Source organism: Phasianus colchicus, chromosome 6 (genome assembly GCF_987193195.1).
Source record: "Phasianus colchicus chromosome 6, bPhaCol1.hap1.1, whole genome shotgun sequence".
Classification (NCBI taxonomy): Eukaryota; Metazoa; Chordata; class Aves; order Galliformes; family Phasianidae; genus Phasianus; species Phasianus colchicus.
The window spans coordinates 47068491-47080499 of NC_143441.1; the positions used below are offsets into that span (position 1 = coordinate 47068491).

General features: G+C 44.2%; 1 protein-coding gene across 3 annotated transcripts in view; it reads left to right on the forward strand.

Annotated features, from left to right (window-relative positions):
* The window catches only part of PRKAG2 (protein kinase AMP-activated non-catalytic subunit gamma 2), a 189874-nt gene that overhangs the window by 37487 nt on the left and 140378 nt on the right, over window positions 1-12009 (forward strand). Inside the window, exon 1 of one of the 3 annotated variants that reach the window (XM_090143167.1) lies at window positions 11067-11836. The exons of the other annotated variants lie outside the window; for them this stretch is intronic. Coding sequence (XP_089999293.1) covers window positions 11756-11836 — 81 coding nt within the window. The 5' untranslated portion in view covers window positions 11067-11755. Of the gene's footprint in view, window positions 1-11066; window positions 11837-12009 lie in introns of those variants that run through there. 3 annotated transcript variants of the gene reach the window in all.

A 12009-nucleotide genomic window follows, 5' to 3' on the forward strand; every position in this document is an offset into this window, starting at 1 on the left:
CTGCCAAGGAATATTGGTGAAGCATTCTCTTGTGGAGCACAGATCATGGGAAGATGCTGTGGCAGATCTGTCAGCCCTGTGTCTTTTCTTCTGTTCTCAGGTGGCAATGGGGATGTCTGTTTGGGCAGCTGGATGCCACTTTGAATATCCATTTGCTATCCTATGAGTTTAAATACTGGATCACGTGCAGACACTTATGCTGAGACACTTAAGCTTGAGTTGGCTTGACTCCTGCTGATAATGTCAGATTATCCAATCTCATATCTTTATTTCTGCAAGAGGATTCTATTCTGGTTTTTTTGGAGGTAGTCAATAGTGAATGTTAATCTGCTCATTCACTGCAAAATTGCCTCATTCCCTTCCTGTGAGAGGACAGGGTCCCTCTCTGCACTGACTCTACCTCATGGCTGTTTCTTAATCCCAGTTTCCATTTTAGGGGTGTCTGAGCTCAGTTTCAATCCCCTTGCCCAAGCTTAGATTCTTTTCTCTACCTCTGCCTCCTGTTGCTCCACTGGTGATATTTCCAGATGTGTGGCTGCTTGTTAGCGAGTCTTGTCAAACTCTTCCATCCTCCTTCTCCTTTTTTACCTCTTGATGATGCCAATTGTTCAACTCTCGGTGCCAGTGCCATTGCTGCCAGTTCCTGCCCAGTGTTTGTGTCAGCATCCCCATACAAAGCAGCTGTATTTAGGTGTTTTTTTGTAAGAACAGAAATGTTTGATTGGTGCAATCTGTCCTGCTGAACGGAGGCTCTTCGATTAAAACCAAGAACAAGCTAGAAATTTCCCACTAGAAATCACCATCAAATTGTTTTTGCTACTTAAAAAAAATAAAATAAAAAAATAGACATTTTCCTGCAATGTTTTTGAGAAACGGCTGAAGTATTTTGGCTGAAGTTTCCCCAGTCAGTTCCTGTTTGGGGCAGATGCAGCTTTGAAAAACTTCTGCTCTTTCTCATTACTATTTGGCAAGGCTTAAAAGCAACTTAAAACAGGTTGTTAAAATAGAAATTGCCAAATAGTTGATTCAGATGCAATTCCAGTTTTGAATATGTGTCTGTAGCTGAAGCCATATATCAAGTTTATGACCTTCAAACTAGTTTTGTAAGGTATGAGAGCTGCTGACTTGCACTGCAGCATTCTGAGCAGCTGACACAGGAACTGCTCTTTATGATTTTTATAAACCAAAGAACTTCAGTAGTGGGGAAAGCTCACTGTGGACTGCTCTGTATTGTCCTTCTTCCCCACTTCCTCTATGAAAAAAGAGACAAATTTGGCTTGAAAGCATCATTTAAGTAGCTGAAGCTTTGTGGTTACATCTGGAGGAACGAGCTGAGCTGGTGGTTGCTTGCAACAACAAATTAAGTTTCTTAAAATTGTGTGCAATGACTCTTGTTGCCAGTGAGCATATTGTTCATGTGCACGTTGAGAGAGAGACAAAACATTAAGATATATCCCCACAGTGCTGCACTTGCTTTTTTGGATAGAAATGTCTCCAGTTCTTTCCTTCTTCGAGGTGTTCATCTGCCAGCATTGGTGCTAGCAGCCTTCAAAGGCTTCACACTACAAGGATTAGGAGAACACTGAGCCACAAGCACACAACGGTCCACATCATATTTCACAGCATCTAATAACAAAGCCTAGACCTGTCACAAAAACCAAGAGCTGCAACCATGATCTGCCACAGGAAAGAGGCCGGATTCATCAAGTATGCTACCAGTTTTTTATTTTGAACTACACTTTCCTGGCAGGAAGAATTTGTTAGATAAATTTCCCAGGTGGCCCTGGAAAAGGGACCACACATCAAAAGATGAAAAGCAAACAACCAAACAAAGCACTTTCACACTGGAGCTGGAGGGAAGGCAGGAGAGGAAATTCTTCCTGTCCCAAAGCTCTCCATTTGTTTTGACCAAAGCTCTCCATTTGCTTTAACCTTGAGCATGTGAATCACCTCTTCTTCTCCCGGTGATCCTGTATACAGCCCATGCAAGAGCATTACTTTTATCCTTTCAGTACAAGAGCTTCAAACTCTAGCACTTACCAAGATAAACCTGTTTATTTTTGCAAAACTAAAGTGAGTAATAAGAGATGATGCTTGTGTCCAGTTTTCTCTTGATGGCTCTGAACCACTTATGTGAGCCAGCTTTTACTTGGAAGACCACAACTAGTGTTATCAAAGGCAGGTAGGTAAAGACTATTGGCTTGGGTGTTGAGCTCCATGTTAACCTTAAACGTAGTCAGTGGTCACTTCCATCCTTGACTTTGAAATCTGTCATTTGAAATATACCTGCCTGCATACTGCAGGCAGTTCTGGGGCCTCTGTTTTAATCTCCTGATTCCTTTCTGCATCCCTTCCTTATAGAATAAAATAGCTCAGTATCTACCATGGCTTGAGGTGCTGTCACCACACTACACAAAAATCTGACTCCATAGTCGATCTCCCAAAAGCACTGAAACATTATGCTACAAAGTTTAAGATGTTTCTATATCCCTTTCCTTGAAATTGTGCCTGCCAATAAAATTTCAGTGGAAGTCTGTTCTGAGGCTCTGATGAGAGGCAATTGGGCTCTGACACCGAAGAGAACATTCTGCAGAGAAAAATTCTGCATGAAAGCCGTGGCTGGGGTGGAAGGCAGCTTATTACACAAGCCAACATGCTGGCAGCACTGCAGCTGGAGGTCCCCACGGACCCTGCAGTCTGTTAAATGTTGGTATTTCAGGTGTGTGGGACTGAAAGGCCAAGGGACTGGGAAATTTGCTTTTCACATTTCTTTGCAATCAAGATGAGAATCAGTGGTCCTGGAGAAACAAATACCTCAAGCCCTGTGCGGTTGAGAATGTTTATTTTGTTTCAGGACGTTATAACTGGTGTATTATGCCACATTAGCTGTGTTTTAACTCTGAGTGCTATGAGAGGGCAATCCAAGAGTATTTTGGAGCTGTAGTTACTCCTTCTTTTCCAAAACAGCTGCCACCTTGTGCATTCTCTAAAAGAGCGCTGCCAAAAGTAAGTGCACATAGCAATTAATGTATTCTAAAATACAGTTCTCAGAGTATTTTAATGAACTGTAGGGGCGGATTGTCTTTGGCAGGAAGCACTGCAGAGGTATCCAACAGAAAGGGCAAGGGTGAAAGGCTTGGAGTGGTTTGCACAGCCCTCAACCGGTGGCTGTTTGTTGATCCAGCGGTGCTGTTTGTCACACTCAGTGCTGGTGTCCCACCACATGCCACCCCAGGGTTCCTAATGCTGCCTGGTTAATGCTGTGCTATCATCGCTGCATCCAAATCACACCAACCGGTGCACGTTGATGCATGCTGTTCTGTAAGAAGTCACTCTGACTGAATAGCATGTAGTCTAAAGAAGCAGAAAATGATGCTTTCAATTACAGAATGCTCCCCAAGAAACAAGATTTAATTCTTCAACCTTCCAAACAGGTGATGCTGCTGTTCTAGAGCCTCATTCCTGCTCAGAAGCTCACCTGGCACTGGTAGCTGCAGGGTGCCTCGTGGGAGCTCTGCAAGTTTGGGTTTAATTCTGGTTAAGCAAAACATCCCTCCAATTTTAAAGACAGAGTTGAGCATTCTGGTCACTGCTGTGAGTATTTTTTCAGCATAATTATGTTTTTGGTTAGAAGTGATGACTGAAATGAAATTGGGGCATCCCTGCTGACTTCTGGTTTTCTCCAGGGCTGTTTCTTCAGCTGTGCTGCTTGGTTTTAGCAAAGTGGGGTGCAGCTGGGAATGAATCTCAGGTGTCCGTGACTAAGAAAGCCAGTGAAAACATTCTCTATGGGATTTTAATATCAGCAGACCTTATAATTACAAATACTGTCCTGGGAACATTAAAACAAGTGCCAGGAAGATGCCCATAAAGCAATCAGGTCGGCTGATTGGATTTCATCTGTAGATAATGAGCAGTAGCTGTTGTGTAGAAAATTGAAAGCTTGAAAGACAGAAGAGCTGGTGAGGACTGGGCAGCTTGGTAATGGCCAGTGGTTACTTGCTGCTTCAGGCAAATGGGTAAAGCTGGTCATTATTTATTTACCGTTTATTGTTTGCTCTGCCAAATTTGGGACAAGAATGCTGAAAGGGAATTTCAAAGGGATGGTTCACAGCTAGGCTGTGAAACCAACCGACTGGAAATGCTGCTGCAACTCTGCTCCTGCAACTCTGCTCCTGCAGCCACTGGGAGAGGTTGTAGTGTCAGCCTTTCTTCTTTTTCTCACACAGCTCAGCCTCCCAGGAAGATACTGACAGGACATTTGTTATTATGGATACATCTTTCACCCCTTAACATGCACATATAACAGAGAGTATGGACTAGGAAAGATGGGAAGGCTTGAAAGCATTCATATGCAGCACTAGCTTTTATATATATATCCATAGCTTCATGTGTGTATGTGTTACTAGGAAGGTATATATCTTCATGCACATTATTACTCTTATTGCTCAGGTTCTGATTATGAGTAAGATGAATTCAGTTATATCCTTTTATTTGCTGTGTGTGTAGGTGTCTCTCTCCATAAGGCTGTACCTTTTCCTTTATTTTATGAATCTCCCAAGTGAAAATCCCTTTTGAGGGCCTTGGTGACTGTTTTGTGTGCAATGCCCTATCTCTTCTTTAACAAAGCATAAAAAAGAATGCTAAAGAAATGCTCATAAGCTTTTCTTCTGCAGTGATCCTTTGTGGTTGCATTTGTGCTTATAAATTCTTATTATTATTTTGTTGGTTGGCTATTTGTCGAGTTCTTTAAAACCAAATTACATTCACTTTTCTTTAGGCAAATCGTACTTCTAGGATGTATTTAAAAAGCTGTTGCCTGCGGCCAGAGACTGGGAGAACAACACTTTTCTTTCTGCTGGGGGTAGATTTCTTTAAATTATTATTGACATGGTGAAAATAGGAAGTAAAGCTTGAACTCTGAGTACTTTATGTGTTAGCTTTTTTAAATTATTATTTTGATTTTTTTTTCAAATAATTCCCTGCAGTGGAAATCAAATCATTTCTTCTTAAAATAACTGCTCTCTCACCGGATGCATCCTATATCCAGAACTGCTCTTTGCAAACTTAAATAAACACTGGGCTCTTATCACAAATGGCATCTATTTCAGAGCTCCTTACCACAGGGTTCCGCTGTGCCAGTGGATGCCACAATGAAAAAGCAGGGCTTTGCCTCCAGGCTTCCTGCTGCTCTCTGGGGAGGGAACATGTCTCTGTGTGAGGCCCCCACACTTGGCATTACTCAGCCACTTACCAGCACCTGTGGAGCATCCTTCTCCAAGAGCTCATGGAGTCATGGAAGGTTGGAAAAGACCACTTGGATCATGAAGTCCAACTGTCAACCCATCCCACCATGCCCACTGACCACATCCTCAGTGCCACGTGGTTCAGGAACACCTCCAGGGACGGTGACCCCACCACCTCCATGGGCAGCCTGTGCCACTGCATTGCTGCTCTTAGAGCTGGGCAATTCGCAGGTATTGCACTGGCAATGAAACAGCCTTGCTCTTAGGCAGGTAAATAATCCTCCTGTTGGCCAAAAATCCCTCTCTATACAGTGTAAAATGTCTGACTGCTTTTTCTGATATGAACTACTATGGTATTAGGGTTGAGACTATTCCTCAAGCATTCCTGCCAGTCTGCAAATGTTCACGTTGCTCGTACCCATGGCATTCAGCCTCCCACTAAACTGTGCCTCTGCAAATGAAAATGAGCAGATAGACTGGTTTACTTTACTTTCATTAAGATGACAAATATGTGCACCACGTTCTTTGTGATGAGTTTTTGACTCTTTGCCAGCTGTCCGCATGAGAATACATTCATTTAACAGCATTTATTTTCTGACTGTGCTTTCTTTAAGTGCTGCAGGGCAGTGTTACCTCCATTTTTTTCAGCAGCCAGTTGATACCAGTGGAGATCTTTGTACTTCACTTTCTAAGCCTCTGATGACATTTTAACCGCTCATTATGGTATGTAAGCTTTATCCTTTTCTAGGTGGGCTCTTGCTTCTATTCAAAGTTAATGGTTACTATTTATTGCATACTTTAGACTAGCATGCAGCAAAGTTGGTATGTGCACATAGTGCCTTAGAAAACCCAGAATCCCTAACATGAAGAACATTCTGTCCCTAGGCAGGCTGTGCAAACATGGGAGTACATGAGTAATTCACCTGTGCCCTGGAGTCATGTGGACAACTTAGGTGAAATAGCTCAGTGCCCAGCATGGCTGAGCCCTAAGATGAGTAACAAATAGTCATAAAGCTCAAAGAAAAGAAAACAGGCTGTTCAACCTGCAAGAACATCTTAATTCCTGGGTGGAGGAGCCATGATGTTACTGTAGTGGGATGTTTTCTTTTAGTGCTCTTCAGAGAGCTGCAGGTGTGCAATAACTTTTTATGTTCTCAGCCTCAGACTCTAAACCAAAAGCTTAAAATATCAGAGAGTTCTGGTGGGGCAGGCTTTAGGTGGAGATGATGACCATCACCTTTGTCCCAAAGCATTCTCTGACTTCTTGGGCACTGATTCCCCCATTCTTGTGGGGAGAGGGACCTAAAGCACCTGGAACAGAGGCAGCAGCAGAGCTGAGCCATCTCCACTGGATGCATCCACGCTATGTGCTCATGGAGCACTCATCCTTGGAGGTCCCACTTTAGGACCATTGAAGCCAGAAAGTGACATTGCAGGGTACATACATTCATTTCATACATTCTAGTTAAAAGCCTTGGTGTGCATACAGAAGCACAGGGCTTCGTGCTGAAGCCCACAGTTTGAGCTTTTAGTTGACCCACCAGTTCCTACTCCCATGTGGTTTTCTCCCACTTCCAGATGCCACAGTGTTGTCCTTCATCTGTTCTCTTGTGGGACTATTTCTGTTCTTTTCTGCACGGTGTCATTCAGGCCGTACTGATTCAGCGATAGCTTCTGTTGAGTGCTGCACAATTCTGCCTTAAAATCTCCCAATACATCTATTTCAGGCAAGGCTCCTACACCAGTTTTGCTCTCTGATTTATTTTTCCACGGAGAACAGGATATCTCTGAGGGACTTCACCCCTGTGACAGAAGATTAGAGTCCAAAATGTCAGTTCTTCATGAGTTATTGGGCACCACAACCCAGCCCAACCCCCATAATTCTCCTTTGTCACTCAGAAACCTTCGCTGACCCCACCACAGCCCTACTCTGACACATCTCCATCAGTGCCTCCAGCCACAGCCATGTAGGAAGCAGGCTGCATCTGTCTCTAGATATGGGGATGAGGTGTGAAAGGCAGGGGGGAAGGTCAGTACAACATAGGGCACAAGGCTGCAATTTCTCAGCCTCCAAAGCTGTCTGTCTGGGCGCTCAATCATTTCAATATGGCTATGGTTTGGGTATGCATGTAAATACAGAGAAGATAAACAGATAGTGAAGAATTAGGCATTGAATTAGGCATTGAATTAGGCAACCTGAGCAGGTATCAGCTGTATGCACCTGTCCTGTTTTTGGTTCAGGGCATCCCTGGCACAGTGCCTTGGCTGCAGAGGTTTGTGGGGTGCTGACTCCAAGAGATGGCTGCTCACTCACCAGGTTTTGGTGGCTCTCACATGGATGCTCTGCTTCTGGCTTGTCAACAGTGAGTCACAAATTCCAACTGTTTGTTTCATTGCTTGGTAGATCATGCTGAAAAGTTGCAAAGAAAAAACTGTGACTTTGAGATGAATAAAAGATGAACTGTGAATTTCGTTTTGCATGGAATGTTTCTCTCCTCTCTTTCCATTTCGTATCATCCCCACCACCTTTATTTTCCAATTTTTATTATTTTTGGTGATAAACTCCACAGTTCATTGCTACCTCTTACTGTTGGGGTGTCCTGCTTTTTTCCTTGTACTCCTTTTCCAGCCCTTGCAGATCACAGCTGCCCTTTGCTAAGAATCTGTTTCTGAGAGACCACATCCTACTAAGAACTGGTTTCATTTATGATGCATATTGGCAGTTTTCAGTCTCCAGTTCATCTTCCATTTGGTCTCTCCTTGCCTTCCAACTGCTGCTCTGGTTTTTCATGCTCTTCAAGGAGCTTTTCCCAGCTGTGCTGCTTTCTTGGCTGCAGGCTGTGGTGCACATCTGTGCTGCATGCTGCTTCTGGTTGCTGCTCCCTGCAGCATTTTGCAGGAATAAGGCAACCATAAATATGATGACTGTATTCCATGTAAATAGGTGTATGAAAAAGGACCCGCAGTGAACAAATGCTCTGCCCTACCCTGCAGGCCTCTAGCTCAGCTGTATGTTTCCATTTTCCTAGGAGTTTCTCCATAGATTTTACAAGACTTGCTTAGTAAATCAGGACAAGGAAATTTTAATGGAATCAGGCCCTATGAACTCATTTATGTAGGACTTACAAAACCACTGGATCTTTGTGGAAATTATAGCATATAAAGAACACCAACCAATGGCAAAACCTTTTAGTCTCCTCTGGGACATGGCGGAAGGTTGCTGTACTGCCAGTTGGAAATTCATGATATTTTAGGCTTGTTCTTGGCCCAAAAAGAAGAAATAGGATCGGTGTTTTGGAACAGTGTGAGCGAATTGTGCAGGAATTGTGTGCAACAGAATCTGAAGCTGATTGAGAGCCTGGCTCTGAAATTTTTTGTTAAACTCTTTGAATGGAAAAACAAGATACAGCTGGTACAACAGTGACTGTTCCAGTTAGGCAGCCAGCTTTGTACCTCTAGGCTGGTGAGAACGAGGTAGTCATGCATCTGCTTTCCTTCTGTTTTGATCTATGGACTGCAAGTGAGAGATTGACTCACCCTAGAAGGCGCAGGTGGGTTCAAACAAAAAAAAAATCACACTGAAAAATATATTTGCATGGGAAGTTGATTATATAAAACATTTTCTGGAGGCTTATAGGATTGTCCTTAGTGTATAAGGAAAAAGCTTATGCACTAGCATAGGGAATTTTGGATCCGTATCCTTACAGACTCCCAGAGTTTGTCAGAAAAGGATATTTGCAAACATGCGTTGGTGGCCTTCTCACATTGTACAACCTGATGTGAGATGATGTGCATTAACTCAGCCCTACTCTTTGTCACTCAGGCTGCTGCATTTCACTTCTGAGCAAACACAGCCTCGCCATCTCACATCAGAGCACAGACACAGGCAGTCACAACTGACACCTCAGGCCTGTGGGTTTAGGAATATCTTGGGGCTCTTGGGCAGGACACGTGCCACGTAAATGCAAGCAGTCATTTCATAACTGTAAAAATAATAATGATAAAAATTCTTGCCTATTTTTCATCCCAGAATGGTGAAAGAAAATGGCAAATTACTAAATGTTTTTTTGTGGATGTCAGAAGCTGGATGAAATCCAACAACTATTTCAGCAAATATTTATGAAATTGTTTCTAAACCATTAACTGTTCTGCTTATCTCAGATGTGGTTGTGCAATGTGTTTCTCTTGCTTCTATTCCTTATCCAAAGGTGGGGGAGGAAAGGGGATATTTTCAAGGTGGAATTTGTGCCATTTCAGACTTTGAGACCAGAATTGGTTTTGAAGATGAATTAATAAAAAAACCCTTTTATAGATCTTGGTGTTCCTTTAAATTGGCTGTATCAAACTGAGCACTGCGAGTGATTTGAAAGGAATGATTTAAGGATATGAGACAGTTTCCTGGCTTTTAATACCCATTTTATTTGATCTGATCTTTAATCAGAATAATCTCTTTAAGATGCCTATACATGGAAGCATTTGAGCTGATCCTTGGTCAGTGGGAGAGCCTCTTTTACTCCAAGACTGCACCAATCTTCCTTTTTGCCCTCTCTAGAGCAGCCACAGATGGGTCCTTTCTCCTACAGCTGCAGTGGGACAGGCACAAATGTGTTTTGCTTGCCCCAGCTGGTAGGCTGATTTCTCTGGTAACACAGAAACAGAATTATAAGAGGAAGCTTGTTTATTTTCCCAAACTATTTGTATGTTCTGCATGCATAAAATATTCATTAAGCTGGGGAAAAGCCTCCTAAACACTAAATATTTGTTCATTTCTGTATTGAAAGAGGCAGATGCTGAGCTTGTCTCCAAGTGCTCCAAGCAATAGCTGCCATTTGTGAGCAAACACCACGGTCGCGTTTGATCAGATGGACGTGCACCCAGCAGCCTCTGGTGCTGCTGAACAAAAATTCCTTCCTGGTTTCGGTGATGTTTGTTATTTGGTTTGGACAGAATAAAGGACAGCACCGGTTGCACCTGAGTGCAAAGGGGAGCAGGCTCCTGTGATGTGTTGTTCTGAGTTCTGAATAGTGTTGAGAGTGGTGTGTGAGCCACGCTGCTCACACTATAATGATGTAGGAACCAGTAGCCATTAATTAAAGCAAGCCCCCTATGTTAAAAACTGTTTCAGTCCATCCTGGCAAATATTATTCTGAAATGGCCAAGAAAGGGTTGGCAAAGCCTCACGGCTCAGGATTTGGCCACCTGTTTCTCCAGAGAGGTGTCAGTTCATTGCATGAATGTTTTGATGCCTTTTGTTAAAACATTGGAAGCTGCAATAGGATCTTTCTGCTTTTTGCCCTTATGTTGGTGTTGTTCTCCCAGGGGTGACCTGGCAGTGGCAGACTTCACCAATGTCTTGGCCAAGGACAAGGCCGCATGGCCTGGAGGTGCTTTGCCAGTAAAGGGCACTTTATGAGATTGCTTGGTGGATTGATCATAGAGCCATAGAATGGTTTGGTTCAAAGCCCATCCAGTTCCAACCCCCTGCCATGGGCTGGATGCCCTCCACCAGTCCAGGCTGCCCCATCCAGCCTAGCCTTGAGCACCTGCAGGGATGGGGCACCCACAGCTCTCTGTGCAGCAGTGCCAGGGCCTCACTGCCCTCTGAGTAAAGAATTTCTTCCTAGCATTTAACCTGGATATTCCCTCTTTTAGTTTGCGATAGCTTGCCCTGTCGCTAACTACCCATACAAAATGTTAGTCTTCCTCCTGTTTATCAGCCCCCTTTTGATCAGAGCTGGACGTGATTATAAAGAAAGATTTTTCAAAGACCTGTTGCTGAAAAAGAAAACTCAAAACCCTCATCGCTCAGCTCACAGTCGGAGAGTTTGCATTGCTGTGCAAAACATAATTCACGTGATACAATTCCAAAAGCTGCGCTGCTCTCTTGATTCCTAATGGCAATGCCATACTCTGCAGTCAGACAACTTGTTTTCCCGGTGAGGTCCTTACAGCAAATTACAAAGCAAATTAAATCTTCCTCTGCTCACGTTGCGGAAGGGAGAAGTGAAGCCCAGGGGCACCTTTGGTACGGACACAGAATGGGCCCACGGCTCTGCTGCTCCAGCGCAGCACCCAGCCCTGCTCTGCGCTGCCTTCCCCGGTGCACCGATGCAGATGCAGCCTCAGTTACGTGAAGCTCCCGCTCCCAAAAATAGGCTCCCTTCTCTCCCGATCACGCTAAAAACCTCTGCGGTTATTTGAACTCGCAAACTTCCCCGCTGGACCCGCAGCGTTCAGCTAACGCAGCCGGTGCGGCTTTTAATGACCCTCCTGCGCAGGCGGTGCTGCTGGAGTGAACGCGGCGGGTCTCCGCAGCCGGGTAATGGAATCCTGCGATGGTCGGAGCATCCCTGGCACGGAGCCCGCAGCCAAGCGTCGCCTGCCTTCTCCTCAGTTACCTCCGCTCCCGCTGTCCCCGCGCAGCGCTGCGATGGGAAGGAGGAACACACCCAGCCCCGCTCCCCATCTGTTGCAGCATCGGCTTCAGTAGCGGAGCCTGAGATGTTTCAATGTGCTTGCCTTTAGGGAAAAGCCTTGCATGCAGTTCTTCAATGGACGTTTCCAGCCAGACTGCGGGATTTTTCAGAGCTGTAAGTCAGAATGGGGCTCGCCTGTCTGTGGGTTTCTTCAGGTTTGATTTTCTTTTCATTTATTTATTCTGATGGACTCGAAAAGGGAATAAGGTTTTGCATTCATTTAAGTGGAGCAGCCTGAGTGCGCTGCAGGACTCAGCTGAGAGGCATTCTTCAGGCTGTGTAAGAGA